The sequence below is a fragment of the Danio rerio genome, chromosome 5, assembly GCF_049306965.1.
Source record: "Danio rerio strain Tuebingen ecotype United States chromosome 5, GRCz12tu, whole genome shotgun sequence".
In the NCBI taxonomy this organism is placed as follows: domain Eukaryota; kingdom Metazoa; phylum Chordata; class Actinopteri; order Cypriniformes; family Danionidae; genus Danio; species Danio rerio.
In genome coordinates this window covers 21,551,650-21,570,812 of record NC_133180.1, presented here as the reverse complement: position 1 = coordinate 21,570,812, position 19,163 = coordinate 21,551,650, and the positions used below count along the sequence as shown (strand labels likewise).

At 33.9% G+C, this 19,163-nt stretch overlaps 1 protein-coding gene across 2 annotated transcripts in view; it reads right to left on the bottom strand.

Annotated features, from left to right (window-relative positions):
* Positions 1–17,201, bottom strand: part of limk2 (LIM domain kinase 2) — a 40,131-nt gene extending 22,930 nt beyond the window's left edge. Inside the window, exons 1-3 of one of the 2 annotated variants that reach the window (XM_073950130.1) lie at positions 16,977–17,201; positions 16,264–16,360; positions 3,512–3,647 (exon numbers count right to left, since the gene is read on the bottom strand). In XM_073950130.1, coding sequence (XP_073806231.1) covers positions 3,512–3,647; positions 16,264–16,360; positions 16,977–16,992 — 249 coding nt within the window. In that variant the 5' untranslated portion in view covers positions 16,993–17,201. 2 annotated transcript variants of the gene reach the window in all.
* Between the last annotated feature and the right edge of the window lie 1,962 nt (positions 17,202–19,163).

The window sequence follows — 19,163 nt, the reverse complement described above, 5'->3', positions numbered from 1 at the left end:
ATTTCTTGAACTAGGAATCAAGGTGCCATAACATCAGTTTAAATGGAATGCAATGAATGCAGACTCCAAGAAGCAAAAAAGGGGGAAAAAGAGAGAAGGAAGTGAACTGAACAATGAGGAACTATCCAGCCGCCAAAGAAAAGAATTTTCATTGTCATGGATGATCTATGAACAAATACACAAACACACTCAGACAAGCACTTCAGCGGTGAGGATGTGATTCCTTCTCCCTGTCTGTCTTTTAGAGGTTTTGACACCCTGCTGCTTGTGCGTCTGAGCCCACAACTGGCAGCGCACCACAACCAAAATACTTGGCATTCGTCAACCCGAGCCCAAACAGAAAAGGCCCATTATATGTTTTGCTTGCTGGCAGATTCCCCACCTTTCTCCCCATTTCTCCCTTTAAGCCATTTTTAAATGACTTTTTTTTTTTTTTACTTGTGAACTGCGATTTGTTTACGTTAAAGATGGATTTGTAGGTCTCCCTCACATTGATGGGACTTCCATTAGCGCTTATGATTACAAAGATCCTCATTGAAGCCCATGCAAAGGCATTCCAGACGCATGATGAAACAACACACAACACTGAGGCCATTCCTGCCTTCAGATCGTAGTCACACTGCTCACAGGAATGAGATCATTTATAACAGTCAGCAATAACAGTCTGAAACCAGACAGATTAACAAAGCTATGGCTCAAGTTTTTCTTTCTAGACACAAAAAAATATAGTATTGCTAATAATAACTAAATGCTAAAATTTAACACACACATATAAACTTATATATCGTTTACAAGAACTCTCTATAGTTACTTTTGAAAGTAGTGCATTACAATATTGAGTTACTCCCCCAAAAAAGAAACTAATTGGGTTATTTAGTTACTTTTTATGTAAAGTCATGCGTTATATTACTTTTGAGTTATTTTTGCGTTACTTACCAGGCTGAGGTCTGATATCTTTCAGCAGGTGTTGTTTTTACCTTTTTTTTTTAATTGAAGAGATCTGCATTTTAAAAATATAGCCCACACCTTACTTTTCCTTTAAAAAATGTAGAATAAAATAGTATTTGAGAACTTTCTGAACCCAGAGCTATATATGCTGTATATACAGATTAAAGAAAAAAATGTAATGTTTACAACTTTTGTATGTTTTGTGTTATTAGTTAAGTAAAGGCAAAAACAGACATTAAACCTTTAAATGTTTAATAAGAAAATGAATAGTAAGACGATAAAAACATACCCAAATTAAAATAAATCTTTAAGCTTAATACATTAAACAAATTGCTTCATGTGGCCTTAACAGATGTATAAATCATTTCCTAAAAGATAAAAAAAAAATATATAAAAAAAATTTAAAAAAATCGAACTAAATTACAAAATGTAGTCGCTTCTACAGTAGTCAGTGGCTGTGTCTCCTCAACAATAAAAGCAATAAAAACAATCCACTTCTTTTCTATGATGAGTTCAAAATATTTACCATTGATTTTGTTTCGGACTTTTTGTAGTGATGACGGCCAATTCGCGATTCATTTCACGTTTTGTTTTTAACTGGATCTGAACCGCTCAAACCAGCTCATTAAATTGAATTTTTAAATTGAGTTGTGGTAAAACTGTTTGTGTCTTCAATACTAACATAGCAGATACCCCCTTTGACTTGAAACAAACCCATATCCTGAGTTATTCAGTTACTAGAACAGTACACCGACTCATCTGCTGTGAAAAAGGAGACCTGATGATAATGATGATGAGTGCGAGCCGACTGTTCCCTCGCAGCATGCTCTCTCATTGAGTGGGATTTAAACTGACTATTTTTTTTTGTATCTGCAATATATTTTGTAATATTACTTATTTTTAAAAGTAGTGCATTATATTACTTGTTACTTTGTAAAAGTAAAATTATTATGCAACGTGTGTTACTTATAACGCGTTTTCACCAACACTGGTTGTAATTTATTTTAAACTGTAAAATAGCCTATATTATATACCCAACCCTCACAGATGACCTTAGATAAATTGAGTGTCAAAAGTCATTAATAAGTATGATTTTAAGTATATTGAATTATAGGGACACTAGTCATGTCCTCATAAACTGCCTTAATTCTTAGATTTTTTTGTTTCTAGTCCAAATATTTGAAAATAAATTCTTAAAACCAGAAGCCTTTTCTAGACAAGCAGAACAAATGGTCTTGTTTTTAGAAATAATGACAAAATTAAGTGAGTTTTTCCTTAAAACAAGAAAAAAATCTTATGTCGAAAGAAAAACAAGATTGTTTTGCTTACCACATTGGCAGATTATTTGTTTGTTGGCAAAACTAATTTGCTTTAAGGAAAAACTCACTTAATTCTGGTATATTCATTCTTAAAACAAGACAATATTTTTTGCTTTTCTGAAAAAATGTTTTTATTCAAGAATTGTTAGAGATTTGGACTAGAAACATGACATTAAAAAAAAAAAAAAACTAAGAAAAGCATTTATTGCAGAATAGAGTAGAACTGTCATAGCCATGTCAATATTCAATTTCGTGTCCTTGTAAACCACACAAACCTGTACACACACAGACACACAATATTAAGAGAATGTTACAGCTTTTTTGTCAGTTTTATAAAAGCCATACCAAAAAGAACATAATGTTTCTGTGAAATGAATTCAAATGACTTAACTGCTGTATTGCAATTCTCTTTGTATGAGAAATAGATTATTAAATAGGATTCTCAAATATAATAAAAATGTTTGTGATGTCTAAGGGCTAAAGACATTTAAAGTTAGTGGATGTTTAAAGTTTGTGTTTATATATTTGATTTAAAATATTTGTGCAAATGTATTAGTTTCAAGCAATCTTTTGTCCTCAGCTTCAATATATTAACTTCAACTCACTTCTTTATCAATACTGATATGTTTAAATGGAACTTATTTGGGTTTCATCCACCAACATGAGGTGAATGTAATTTCAGAGGTAAACCGTCACATTGAGGCTGCAAAATCAGTCAGTGACATCTCAGCATGAGGTCTGATGACTTGGGAAAATCATACCTTTAAATTGATACTAAAGTAATGATGGAACAAACATAGCAGTGCTTTGGCCATTTATGAGACACCTTCAAATTTGGGCTTATAGAATTGTGAAGGGGGTTTGTATTGCTGATGTAAGAACTTCAAAAATAGTAATACGTTTTATTTCTGCCACAAGCACCCTGTTCACATTAGGAGTGGAAAAGAGAGTTTAAAGACTACCCAAGCATCCTTTACCTTATCAGTGACCTCTTCAGTACTATGAAAAACATCTGCATTTATTGACTTTGCCTGCCTTCATTCAACTCTCGTTTCATCTGTGTAAATATTTACCGAATGAGACAATGGCATTTTATCTAAGTGGTTCTTGCGCAGGTTAGCATTTGACTTGTGAAATCTTCTCAAGAACTTTTGACTGATAGCCAGTTTCTTTATTGTCTGTTTTTTCCCCCTGAAAAACTAACACACCAGGCAGTTCAAACAAGTTTACATGGCTTTCCTTACCATGGCAGGTCCCGTCATAAGCAGTGAGCAGCCATGGCACAATTCCCCAAACTTCTCGCAGTAGTGTTTGTGACAGAACAGCCTCCCCTCTTTCTCAAAGTACCAGTTGGTCAGGAGATCAAAGCAGACAGAACACCTGGAGGAACAAGAATGGAAAAAGTCTGTAAGTGAAACATTCTGTTTGCAAACATTGCCTTGAGCAACTGATCTGAAATCAGCTCTCCGGGAGAAAGGAGAAACCTGAGTGACTGAAATGTTTAGCTAGTGAGGATTGCTTTGTTGGGCCATAAACAGTACCAAAGCATGTGACTACTTTTAGTGTTTGACAAGCTCACCAAGTCCTTTGGATTTCACATGCTTTATTTTAAAAACATCATTTACTTCTAATCATTTTCCTATTTTCCTCTTTAAAAGAATGTTTGATGCTTTTTTGTCATTTTAGAGCTTGACCGCTGCAAGAGTTGTCATTAAATAGTTTAAGTATTGAAATTAAGCATACATTGAGGTTTAGAACAATATGAACACTGGGAAATTAGTACATTGTGAAAATGTTATGACAAAAAGTCAAGACAACCAATATTTGTATGTTGATTTAACCTATTTTTAAAAGTTGCAACAATTTTATTTCAGTTATACAAAGTTTAAATTAATATTTTAAGTCCTTTTGATTGATATTATTAAGATGACCTGAAAAGTTCCTTTTATTCAACTAAAAAGTCAGCAAGAATGTTTATAGTGTAAATTATTTTATTCTTTGGTGAACTTCAGTTCCCTAAAGATAATAACAATGAGAAGTAAAAACATGTTATTTAACGACTGCAGCACATAGAAGGAACCAGTGGCTGCAGCATCTGTCAGTAACTTCACTAGGGCTGCACAATACATCACAAAATTATTGTTATATCGCGATAACTGTAGATTCAATTAACATATTGCAGACATATGTAAGGCAAGGTAAGTTCATTTATATAACACATTTCATACACAATGGTAATTCAAAGTGCTTTATATAAACAAGAAAAAAGAAAATAAAAATCATTAAAAAAGAATTAAAAATGATTTAAACATAAAAACAGATTCAAATGTGTTAAAACAAGTTATAAAAACAAAAATACATAATAGTGTGATCTGTCTTACATAACACAGTGCTCATTCAGTAAAGGCACAGTTAAAAATATGTTTTAAGTCTTGACTTGAATATTGTTGGAAGACATCTGATCATTTCTGGAAACTGATTCCAGCCAAAGGTGATAAATAACATTAATTTTATCCATTGTTTGTTTATCTAAATTTGATAAGATTGGGCCTTTCTATCTTTATCCTCACCTCCCCTGTAGTTGCTGTTCAGATTTTTGCAGGAGCAGCCCAAATGCAAACCAAGAGCTGAAAATAAACACGTACAGTGCTCAGCTAATTGAGTACACCCCATTTTGAAAATGAATATTTTTTATTAATTTAGCAGTAAAGTTAGGTCATATATTTTGGTGCATTTAAACAAAACTGATTTATTTAAAAGACATATTTATTAAAATAATATTTTGGTCACCAAACATATTAAGAAATTGAAAGATAAACAATTAAATTCAAGCAAAAATTGCACACAAAAAAAGTAATTAAAAAAAATGTACAACCTACAAATTTTTTTTCAACTAACTAAATTTTTCCCTTTTTTACTTCTATTTTGCTTCACCCTCATATACATTTAGGTGTACTAATTTCTGGACCGTTATCATAAGTTATTTTGTTAGATAATTTCCAGATTTGGCATCAGTACTGACTAATCTAATGTATATGCATTAATATTATGAATTGAATTGGGTGGACTAAATTGTTCGTAGTGTATGAGTGGGAATGAGTGCGTGTCGATGTTTCCCAGAGATGGGATGCAGCTGGAAGGGAATCCGCTGCATAAAACATATGCTGGATAAGTTGTCAGTTCATTCAGCTGTGGTGACCCCAGATTAATAAAGGGACTGAGCCGAAAAAAAAATGAATGAATAATACTGTATAGCTTCCTATTAAAAATATGAATTTAGAAGGTAGATTTGTGAGGGGTGTATTTATATATGCTGAGCACTGTATAGCGGCATAGCTAATAATAGCATTTTTCTAGTGAAATGTTAAATTGTGAGAAATATCGTTATCCCAATACTCAACAACAATATTGTATATCTTTCTAATATCGTGCAGTCCCAAACTGAAGATTCACAAAGTACATTTCAGACATATTTCATCGGTGTCCAAAGTAAATCCAAATCAGTGGTCAATGATGTCAAAGAGGATACAGAGTACATGCAAAAAAACATCTATTCACTCATGAAAGAGACAAAGTCCAACCGGGCAACACGCAAACACTATAGTTAAAGAATTTGGGAAGTGAGCCAAGACTAGTCATGAAACTCTCTCATGCACACACTCTCCTGTCAGACAACCTAGCTACAATTGGAACCTGATGTTGGGATACAAGCTATGCCACTTCAAACTATTATCTTTCCCCAAAAGAGAGAAAAAAACAAACCTAATTAAAGACCTGGACCTGCATAGCACTTGCACCTTGAGGCTGTTTTAAACAATAAAGGATCATTTGTCCAGGGGAGACAGGGAAGGATACATGAAAAGGAAAAAGTTCCTCTTTACATGCCATGGCTTGTTTTGCCAGACTAGGTAGAGGTGAGGAGGGGGAGAACTGGGACCTACATCAGATGTGAAGCACATAATGGCACCATAACCTAGTATAGGGAAAAGTACAGCCTTTAGAAGCAAATTGTAGTACCATGAAGAAGGGCCAAAATATATCGTCTTAAATATGCACCAAGAATTACTCATTTGTTCAGTGTATACCTGCTGTATTACAGATTCCAAAACAACTGTCTGCATATATACAGTACAAATAAACAATAGGCATTTATAAACCTTTCACATTACGTTACTGTTGTAGTATACAGTGCTCAGCATATGAGTACACCCCTTACAAATTTCTCATTTAAATTAATATTTTCTTTAAGATGCTTTAAATTATATTTGTGCATATCCATTACACTCTCAGAAATAAAGGTATGCGAGCTGTCACTGGGGTGGTACCTTTTCAATAGGAACAAATTAGGGGTGTAACGATACACTTAGCTCACGATACAATGTGTATCACGATATAATGTTCATGATTCGATATGTATCACAATATTTGGAATAAAAATTGAAAATTAAACTGAAATACAAATTATATTTAAAAAAAAATTAATTACCAAGTAAACTATTTTTTATGTATTTCTTTTGTTTTAACTTGTTAAACTGAACCTTCTTTAAGAAAATAAATTAAACAGGACTGTCTCTGGAAAATAAAACAATTAAAAAACTTCTTATAAAATATTATTGAAATTATTCAATTCAATTGAATTGAACAGAGCTTAAGGCTTTGCTTGGTCACTTGCGGTTTTTGTGTGTGCAATCTACATTTCCAGGTAATCAGCAGTTCTATAAAATAATCCTGAACTTATGTGTATCTGTCTAAGAGGATTTTATGAATGGCTGTCTTCATGTTGGGCATGATGAGTGACAGGGTGGCCGTCTTTTCATTACACAGGACAGTCGTGGCTCTTTTCAGCAGTTTAGGCAGGTTTACTATTTCTTCGGCGTTGCTGATGTCAGCGCTATTAAGTGTATCATGTTGACGTGCATTTTTGTGTACCTCTGTACTCAAAAGAGTTCATACTCGTTGTAACCATAACTCTAAAATGCGATATGATTATTTAAATAATGTGCACGCTTTCGGTTTCATTTCCACTGCTGTTCATACTTCCCACGCGGTTCCTGAACGCTCCACTCTGTTCCACAAACTGAATGTTGTTTACTACTTTATTACCTGTTAGTCACAACCTGCAGGTTCTGTTCACTAAAGCAGACGCGCGCGCGTCTATCATATTCCGCCCTCTGTAGTAACAGCTCACGGTCAGCTCACGTCATGTGTGATTTTGCGGCCGCCAATACATCATTATATGAAGACAGAATGATATTTTAGGGTGAATTGTACCTTATAAATACAGTATGTGACTCTTTCAACACCATTAGGAGGTATCCATGTCGCTGTGCAAAGTATGTGAATCACTGTGAAGACTTTAAAACTTCAGCTATGTTTGACCCAGTATGCGTGTCAAAAAGCGGACGAGTCTAAAGCAATGACTGTACAACCGAAATGTTGCCAGACGTCTGATGTAGAGAGGATGGGCCATCCTCTATTTCTACTCCACTCATCTTAGTCTGCTAACATTACTGCTGCTGTAATCTGAACTCACGTGCGACAGCAGGTAGAACGTAGCTCACGTGCAAAAAGCTCAACTAATAAGAGAAAACGGACGTCATATCGTAATCAAATCGTTATAACGCCACGATGCATATTGTGACATTTTTTAATCGCAATAAATCGTACAACTATAAATCGTTACACCCCTAGTACAAATACATGATTTTAGATATTACAAAAGCCAAGAATTAAAAGTAAAATGTCTTTGCCATTTGTTGCTGGGGCAAAACTGTGAAATTAAACACTCAGACAATGATAAAACCAGTCAAGCTGTTTGGAAAACAGTTACCTAATTTTTATAAGACTCTGGTCAGGAAAGGAGGTAGACAGCCACCAAGTCTGAACCAAAGCAAAATCCAAGCATCCAAGCAGGAAATCATCTCCAGGCCATGTTCCAGCAGTACAATGAGCTTCATACCCACAATGAGGAAAACACGAATGCTCTCCAGTGCTGAACGGATTAACAATTAATCTTCTCAAATGCCCTATTAAAATTGATTTGGCACACGACATGAATGGCTTGGCCTCCGGAATGCGTGGATGGTTTACTAACTTCTAGTAACTTTTTTTCTACGACTTTAGAACTCTTTAAGAGCTAAGAACTTACAGAGATTTAACAGTTAAATCAAGGCTTGCATGCTGAAGGCCAACCATCACTTGAAACCAACTCGACAAAGTGCCAAAGGGAAGCGTCTGGCATGCAATGTTCTGTTGAAGGCCTCTCTCTTTGGTACACCGTGTGCCAGAAAAAGGGAAATAGAGGGAAAAATGGGGAAAAATAAAAAATAAAAAAAACACTCAATGGAATGAACGTGGGGAGGATGTGGAAAAGCAACATAGTGCTGAGACGTTCTGATAATGATCACATTAGTGTGAGAAGGCCACCAAAGCCTCAAGCCTGTCGACAGAACGGCTGGATTTTGGCCATGTGCCCGGCTGTTGCCTTTGTTTGGAGGAATGTTGACAAGCTCTGTTTCTAGATAGAGACACAGTAAGCAGAGTGGGCAGAACCGCGACATCCAATCTAGGGACACCATTATGTTTGCCCGTTGGGTGAAACCTGCTCACTAGTTGGGCAACCTGTGTTTCGACAATGACATCATAGCAGATGAAAAGGCATGTGAATCACCCTCTAGTAAACATGGTGAACTGGAACATCTGTGAGGACATGAGCAGGTGTGCACGCATGACATAACTTTCACCTGTGCGCCAGATGCAAACTAGGCATGGGCCAGTATAAGACTCTGATGGTATGATAACCTTGGATAAAAATGACACGGTTTCACAGTATTGTGATTACTGCTTTATAATGTTGTTTTTTTAAATGTCTGGGTAAAAAACTAAATTTTTCTCCATTGAACACAATAGATTTTATTTTAAGAAACATTTAAAATATTTTCGACTAGTAGCTTTTAATGTGGAGGGTCCTTTTCAGCTGGAGACACAGATGCCCTAAAAACTAAATAAAACAATTGTAAATTACAAAAAAAAAAATCATACATATAACGTAGTAATGGTATAACGATAGGAAGGTTTCACCAATCTTAGCCCTGGAGGGGGCTGTATTGAAAGAGTAAACAGTCATAAAAATTTGATCACATGGCTTGATGAACGGTTAAGTTTTAAAATTCATGTTTAAAATCTCCTAAAGAAGCTCAGGCCTAAATTGGCTTTTCTTTTGAAAGGAGTGCCTTTCTTTTGAAGCAAGAAACAGAATTATCCAAAGCCGTTTTCATTCAGTTATAGATTGAGATGTAGTCCTTATGCATACAAACCTGTCGCCATTTAAAAAACTACACAGTATATATAATGCAGCATTACGATTTGTGATGAATGCATCTTCACTCACCCATTATTGTATTTTGTTCAAAATGGTTGGTTGGTTTTCCCTGCACCAAAGGAGAAAAATGCATATGCTTCTATTCACCGCTAGGGCATTGGTTAAATTGCCATTTTATATTTGTAACCTTTTATCATATTATGAATTACATGTAATTGCTCCTCCGTATGTACGGAGTTTGGTAAAACAGCGTTTTCCTCCATAGGCCATACATTATTGTGAATGTTTTGTGTAAATTTTAATTAGTGATGTGTATTTTTGTATCTGAAACATTTTGTGCTGCCATTTTGGCCAGGACCCCTGGTAGAAGAGAATGTATTTTTTATTTAATGCCATGTCAGCAACCAAGACTATTTTTAATGGCAGGAACATTTCAATAATAAATATACAAAACAAAAATCAACAAACAAATAAACACATGAATTAAATGAGATTTTTAGTGTTATAAAAATTCTAAAATCTTTTGTGGTGTCACTCTGCTAAAAATGTCCTTAAGAGAGTTCATTTCATAAAGTCTTCTGGAATCATTAAAAGCAGGACAGTCCAGTAAATTGTGTTTTTTGGTAAGTAGAATTGTGCAGTACAAACACTGAGTAGGGTTTTCACTATGGAGCAAAAACAAACCTGGGTTATTCTTGTATGTATTATTCATCAAAGGCAGCAACACCAAAGCTCCAAAAATACAAATTGTAATAAATTAAAAGGCTGATGCAAAGTGTGTAACGTTTTGGCTACACAACTCTTTATCAGACTTAATCAGCCTTTAATGAATAATATTTAATTTGCACCTTTTGTGGTTTTTTGGCTGAGCACCCAGTTAAGAGGGATGTGCGTGCTTTTGTACATTTTTTTATTCTTGTATGTCCAATACGACATCTAGTAAAAAACACTTGATCAAATCTAGTCTTAAAATTCTGTGTGAGATTTCAGGTTAAATTTCTTGTAATTTATTATTTTATTATTATTATTACATTCCTCTTGCCGAAGAATTCCTGGTAAAATAAAGTAAAAAAAGTTGACAGTTTTCAAACCTTGACTTTTTCTTAACTGCGGCAAACCTAATTTTAAAATACGTATGACCATTTGAATTGTTCAAATAGCTAATCAGGGATGGGCAAAAATCTTTATGCATTTTTATGATGTCATCATGTAGACTTAATACAAAGTATTTTACAGTATTTTGAAACTACAAAAATACAAGACACTAAATCCCTGCTAATACCTATGGATCTAAATGTTCTAAAAGAATTTAGACACTGCAATACTGTAATGTGAATAAATAAACAGCTTTAAAACATAATAATCTTGATGTGTGCTTAACATACATTTAATGATTTTTTTAAATGTTCGTAAAGATTAACTTTAAACAAACGTTGGGTGTGGCAAAGATTCAGCATTGCTATAAGAGTAATAAATGATTTTATTTTCAAAATACTTTTTAAATCATAAATTCTAATATTTCACAATCATTACTTTTCTTCTTTATTTTCATTTGATTTAACAAATGCAGCTTTAGTAAGCATAAAATACATCTTTCAAAAGCAGAATCAAATCTTACTGAATCCAAAGGTAGGCATGAGTATGTGACTGGGGTATTTAAATAACAACCACAATGACCTAAAATACTAGCATTATAAACTATCTTTACATCTCCATTGACTCAGAGGACACAACAGCTATTCTATTTCCTGTTCCAGTTCACACCAAGGCAGAAAAACCGGCATCAGGTGAAATAAAAGAAATTAGCCAAACCTTGACATGCACTCCAAGAAAAACAAGACAGATAAAGAACAAACACTCCTCACTTCCTTCATTCCACTAGCATTCACATTAACAAAAACACATTCAGCAACCTGCTCTTGTCCCTGTCACGTCTATTAGCTCAGATCTACCTCATTCACAACTACCTGTTAAAATAAAGAAAGAAAGGAGCAAACGTAGAAACTCAAATAGCCATGTTCAAAAGTCTTAAATATAAAAGAACTCATGCCAACAAAATGCAAAATGATTAAAGTCCTTGTGTCTAAAGAGGTTACCTTAATCTTAAATCTGTATTTTACTTTTGGATACCCAAGTTCATTTAATACTTAAAAGCAATACAATACAAATAAATACAATTTTATTTAGTTGAGAAATGTCAACAAATAATTATGCAACAGTTAAGATGGGTTTCACATTTTGGGGTTAGATACTAAAGGCAAAAAGTAAAAGTAAAGAGGGAAATTCAGAACCAGGATGCATTTGGAAGACATTCCAGCCCCTCCCATAATTATAGTCAGACCAGTCATTAAAGCATAAAAAGTTCAGGCTGTCCCTCTAATCACAAAAGGGGCATTAGTTGGACATTTGACAGAAACAGCTCTACAGAAAAGGAAAAAATATAGTATTGTATGTCTAGAGGAGCTATGAGCCGATGTCTGGGAATGTGATGGCTAACCAGCGGAGACCCTACCTGCACCACTTACAGGAAAACAGGGAATGACTGCCATGACATAAAAAGGATTCCAGAGGTACAAAGAGTCATAACCAATTAAACTAATAATAAATAAACACCTAAAAGAAGTAAATCACTAAATGTATTACTTGTGTGTAATCAATCACTAAGACCGTGGCAATGGACCTTGTGATGGTTTTAAGCCAGAGACAACAAGCTAATATATACGATTCAGCTGGGAAAACTCCTAATTTATCCAACTAAGTTAGAACCGATGAAAAAGGTCTAGCCTGTACACTTGTTCCAGATATGCTCAAACTATTATTTTCCCTGGAGCATTTTCTGCCCTCATTAGGGAACACAGCATCTGAGAACCCCCAGAGCCTCATTTTAGTCCAAAGTCTCCCAGCACATGACTGACTCAATCACAATGTCAAAACGGTTCCATAAACTTTGACTATAGACTTTTGGATTTTTATTTATTTATTTTTTACCTCTAAGGGAGCATTAAGGCTATTGGGTTTACATCTACAGACATCATTCTCAAAAAATATATATAAACCGGGACCTCAAATACACTTTAATTCCCTGACATGCTTTATAAGGAACAACGCTTAAAAATAATTGACGACAAACCACAACTAAGAATAGTGCTCATACAAAATGAGTTTCCTGAGGTCAGTTGTTAACTGATGTCCTTTAAGCAACAATGGTCAATGGTACAAGAAAAATAAATTATTTGCTGCCCTTAGAAATATAGACAACACGGCAGATTTTTAACTCGAGATGCAAGCGTTTAGATAACATATTAATCTAGCTAAGAATTGCCAACAAAGACCTTCAAAGATCATTAGCTTTTTCCTAAAAAGCGACCTTTAGACTGGCTGGCACATGGCTTTTAGTAGTTAACCACTAATCAGCAGCCTTAAAAGAACAGTTCTTCTAAAATTAAAGCGATAGTTCAGCCAAAAATGTCATCAAATTATCATTTTGATTTGACTTGACATTGACTTGTTCCAAAGTCCAAACCAGATAGTTTTTCTTGTTTGTTCTGTTCACAAAAACAAAATCAGAATGCTTAAAAGCTGTAACCAGCGTGCAAACATAACGTCAAAACATATGTATGGGGGTCTGCCCTTTAATAGTTAACAAATAGTTTGCTCTAACAGGGTCTCTGCCGGTTTTAAGACTTTTAAGACCTCTTTTAGACCACAAAGAATTAAACTTCAGACTTATTTAGGGCTAAATGCTAAAGATCTTTTAATGGCCCAGCAAAAAAAGAAATGTACTTGCCCTATCAAAAAACTAATTTTAATTTCTAAGCCACAAATTTTAAATAATGTGTCAAAACAAGCAGACCCTAGTTGTATACATAAATATTTTTCAACATAACTTTAAAAAAACTCTTTAAACTCCTTTAACTTAAAAAAAAAACACTCTTTAAAATATAAATGCAAGGACAACAGCCTGTTATAAACAAAACTGCCTATTATAACTATATACAGTTGAAGTCAGAATTATTAGCCCCCTTTTTTTATTTTAATTTTATATATATATATATATATATATATATATATATATATATATATATATATATATATATATATATATATATATATATATATATATCCCAAATTGTTTAACAGAGCAAGGAAATTTTCACAGTATCTGATCATATTTTTTTTTTTCTTCAAGAGAAAGTGTTTTGTTTTGTTTCAGCTAGATTAAAAGCAGTTTTTAATTTTTTAAAACCCATTTTAAGGTCTTAATTATTAGCTCCTTTAAGCTATTTTTTATTTCAATAGTCTACAGAACAAACCATCGTTATACAATAACTTGCCTAATTACCCTAACCTACCTAGTTAACCTAATTAACCTAGTTAAGCCTTTAAATGTCACTTTAAGCTGTATAGAAGTGCCTTGAAATATACAGTATATAGTAAAATATTATTTACTGTCATCATGGCAAAGATAAAATAAATCAGTTATAAGAAATGAGTTATTAAAACTATTATGTTCTGAAATGTGTTTAAAAAATCTTCTCTCCGTTAAACAGAAATTAGGAGGGAAAAATAAACAGGGGGGCTAATAATTCAGGGGGCTAATAATTCTGACTTCAACTGTAAATAGTTTTGCTAAAACTTATTGATGTATTGTTGGCATTTTGATGCCTGTTGGAACGATTGGGTAGCTTTATAAACAAGGGAAAATGAAGACCCGTTTAAAATTATTTAAGACATACAAGATAATTTTTCAGTGAATTTAATACTACTTAAGGCCTAACATTTTGTTTTTGAAATTTAAGACATTTAAGACCCTGCAGATACCCTGTCTGATCTGTATCTTAAATAAATTCTACTAATTAAAAATAGATAATGTAAATATACATTTGAACACCCCTATAATGGGGCTAAAAATATGAATTTAGCGGTTTGAAACCGGCAACTCTAGAGCACCAACAGACAGTGTAAGTGTTCACTAAACATGTTTCTTGTAAAATAGACGTTTGTACAGTAGGTGTTCATAAAACTTGATGCATGGTGTGTATTTTATTAACGCTTGCTTGCATGGAAATTAAATAGTAAAATAAAAAATATGTGCAGTCTTTCATGGTCATCCATTAATAGGAGCAGGAAAGCAAACCAGTCACTGTTTATTTAATATCACAAATGTCATTGAGAACCACTCAATATGCCTTAAACACTGAAAACAGAAGTTTGATTAATAAGTTAGATGAAATTGAAATAATAGATAACTTTGGTTCACTCAAGCATATTACTGAACATTATGAAAACTTCACCTACCCACCGATCGTTTATGTATAATTCGCACCTTTGCCTATAACCACTGACTTCCAATGTATTTGTTTTTCCTATGTTTGTCAATGGTTTACAACATTCTTTAAATGATCTTCTTTTGTGTTCAACAGAACAAAAAAACTGCTGGTTTGGGCCATAAAGTCAAGTGTATAAGTAAATAATTTTCATTCAGACTTTTTCATTTTTGGATGAACTATCCCACTTGTTTGTTTACTCACTCTCAGGTTATCCAATTTTGCGTTCGGTTTGTTGTGCAGACCAATGGTTTTACTTTAAAATAACTTATGGGCAACAATTATTAATTCTGTTTGGCTAGATGTGTTTTTTGTTTTGTGTTTTACTCAGTCTCAAAGTGTCAGTGGTCAGTGACCTGCACTGTATGAATCACCAAATACCACCTTTCAGCTATGAATATTTTTACTTTTATTGTGTAGAAAATAAAAACATCACCAACGCTTTGTATGGCTAAAGTACATTTTAAGCAATTCTTCATTTGTTGGTGAACTATTACTTTTAGGAGAGCTAGGAAACAAGAGATAACAAATCCTTTCATTGCCCCATTTACACATTATGATTTCAATGTTTATATTTACACAAACATTTCTCTTGTGTATTTACATAATCAGGACATCTAAGCATAGAGATGAAGTTGGTTTTATATTCACACATTCGTTCATTAAAAACGAATATATTTACCATGTTATTTTGAATATTCGATCGGACTTAGCATGCAAGTAGGACTTGAAAACAACATCAACACTGTTTATTTGACTGTGAACAATGTTGTACTTTGATAATCATTGGCTGCTAATATGATTTCACTGTTTGGAGTTTGCAAATAATACTTTTAAGAAATGATATTACTAAGGGGAAAGTTTGAATGTGTGAATATAAAACCAACTTTACCTCTATCATCTAAGCTGAGGGTTTTAGAATTGAACACCTGCTTTGTGTAGAAGTCAAAGACAAAATGCAGATTGCTGTCATCTCAATGCAATAGTCTGCGTATTTTCTCAGAAAGAAAAGCTAAAAATAATTCATCTTTGTCTCACTTGCTTATCTGAAATCATTTCACATGGTTGAGCTTCGAGTAACTGAAACAGTTCAGTGGCTGAAAACATAAAATGTAAAGACTAGCTGGTTTAGGCAGCCTCAGACAGCTAGAACATCCAGCTTCAAAATCTAACCTACAGACAAGACTAGAAGACAAACCACCTGAAGACTTTGTTTTTTATGCTTTTTCTAACTTGGTAAGTATTTAAGAATAGTTGGCAACACCAGTAACATCACTTGAACACATTTTATCTTGGCTAATTCCAACCAGTCTGGTTCAGTTTAAATAGAGTAGATGTTAAGACCCACTGAAAGCATGAGTTGTGCCAGGCGTCTTGAAGAACCTTCACATGAAAAGCGTCCTGAATCCTCCCGCCACAGCCCGTGCACGCGCGCTCCGTCACATCTGTCAATCAAACATCAGAGCAACATTCAGAGTTGATGCCTCATACACAGAACATGCTTTATTTATAGAAAAACCGCACATATTACTTTCAATTCCAGGTAGTACATTCGGTGTTTTAAAACACTAACTTAAGTTTTGCATTATGTAATTTCGCATTGTTGATCCATTTAAGTGACTGCTGTATCTTGTTTTATTTTTTCAACATTTTACCATTATTAATACATATAAATACACCAGATCGATTACTATCATCATCATTACTTCTACTACGACAAAACAGGTTAAAACTGGAACCCATATTAGCTAACGTTATCAGTTTACAATCGAGAACAAAAACAACATACAAAATGGTTCTACACGATTACTAAGACAAATCTTTAATGCTTAGAAACGACGCGATGTATATTTTTATTAATTCTTCTGACATCTATTCTAACATTGTTTATCAACAAACGTCAACAACACACGAAAAACACGCGATCGCACCACCAAATTCCTACACGTTGCGTCGGATCTGTGACAAACCCAACAGAAAGAGTCAAAGAGCAAGCTATAAAAGAAGGTCAAGCGAGTATTTTCTGTGCACAAAAACAAAGCTTGTTCACGGAATCCTCACCTTCTCGTTCATCCATGTCCTCCCCGATCTGATTTAATTATATTTGTTCAAGCTCACATGCTGGTCCTGAAAAGCCTGACGTTCACACGGTGCACATCAACGATGCTCCGTTTCTGATCCATGTGTAAGAACCGCAGCCTAAATCCAGCTCTGATTTAACGGAGAAACAGGGTTTCGTCAATTTTCCAGGCAAGTTCAAAGTTTCTGGCTCTCTCTCTCTCTCTTGTCCGACCAAATGACGTCATGAGATAGAAATGTACGGAGACCGGAAGGGATCAAACAGAATCACCTGAAACAGGAGCGTTTACAACCAGACTGCGCGACAAAACCGGTTCCCGTCCAGTGATACCGCAGCGACACCTATCGCCGATAGAGCGAAACTTGTGCAGCGATTTTCTTTGTTTCATCATGTGGTCAAGCTTATTGTTAGTGCATTGTTCATAGCACAAACACAAAAGCACTGATCTCTCTCTCTCTCTCTCTCTCTCTCTCTCTCTCTCTCTCTCTCTCTCTCTCTCTCTCTCTCTCTCTCTCTCTCAATTGAATGCAATACTTGCTTTATTGGCATGACAAATGTTACAAATGTATTGCCAAAGCATTTATAAACTTTACATAAAAAGGTAACATACACTAAAAATCACAGTAAACAGAGTAGGGTAGAGCAGGGCACAAAGTCACACTTTTTGGTTTTGGTCAAATAATGAACAAAGTAAAAGGGTTAGACAAACCATTTTTTTTAACCCGCAACACATAAGCCTCTTCTACAAATGAGCACTGGTTGTATGGTCGCCGGACCTGTGGTTTCTGTGCAATATTGCCAAAAGTGCCAGGAGTAAAAATGTTACTATTTAGTTAGTTGTTGTTGTAGCACATGCATTTAAAGGCAAATTTCACACAATTAATTTTAATTCAGTTTACTTTAAATAGTAGCTATATTTCCTCAGTAAATTGCTCATTTCTTTTTCATCCTGAATAGCACATTTATTTATTTATTTATTTGTTTATCCGATAAATAAATTTGAATCTATTTGCAATATTATCCATTTATCCATTATGATGCTGTGAATTTATTTGCATTATTAACAATAACATATTTTTTCTTAAATATTTTCTATTAAAAGCATTTTTATTTAAAAAGTTCTCAATATTTCACTCAAAATTCAAAAAAAAAATATTTAGTTTAATTGGTGTCCAACAGTGTGTGGCTTAATTGTAACACCCTGTTACAACAAACCCCACTGTGTCATGTTTTCCTCAAAACTGGCTAGCAGTCACTGTGTGTTTTTTACATCTTTCAAAACAATAATATAAGATTTTACACATATACTTTCACAGATTTTTTTAAAATAAAAAAATAACTTTATAAATAACTTAAATAAAAATTACTTTGTGCCCATGCAGCGCTCCCCTGAATAGTAGCAGTAGCGAAAAATAAATAAATAAAAAAACAATATTATATTTATTTATAATAATTAAAAATATATAAATAATATACCATATTATTCAATAAATCATATTATTATTCAACAAATAATATTATTTATACAAATCAATAAAAAGAAATAATAGATCAGAAAAAAAACTGTACATTTAACAATCAAAATTTTTGGATAAAACAGTAACAAAAAATAAAAATAATTTGTACAATGATTCTATTATAATAATCTAGATGTGTATGTGTGTGTGTGAGTGGTGTATGCATGCGTGTGTGTGTGTGTGTGTGTGTGTGTGTGTGTGTGCGTGTGCGTGTGCGTGTGTTTGCAAGTGCATTACTGATGTTTTTATTAGTCTCCTCTCTCTTTTTGTGACAGACATTAACGTATTATGCCATTAGAAGGAAAGAATCGGCTCCCTACCATCCCCATATATAAATAAATAAACATATGCTGAATTACTTGGCGGTTCATTCTGCTGTGGTGACCCCTGATGAATAAAGGGACCAACCTAAAGGGAAATGAATGAATATACATCCTTTTCCATTCCAATATGACAAAGTTCCTTGTTCAAAAAGACTTTAAGCGAAATTTTAGTGCTGGGCAAAATATAATCCTGTTTAATCACATTTAAAATAAAAGTTTATACATATATACACAGAATATAAATACACTGTGGCCCAGTGGTTAGCACTGTCGCCTCACAGCAAGAAGGTTGCTGGTTTGACTGTTTGAGTCCCGGCTGGGACAGTTG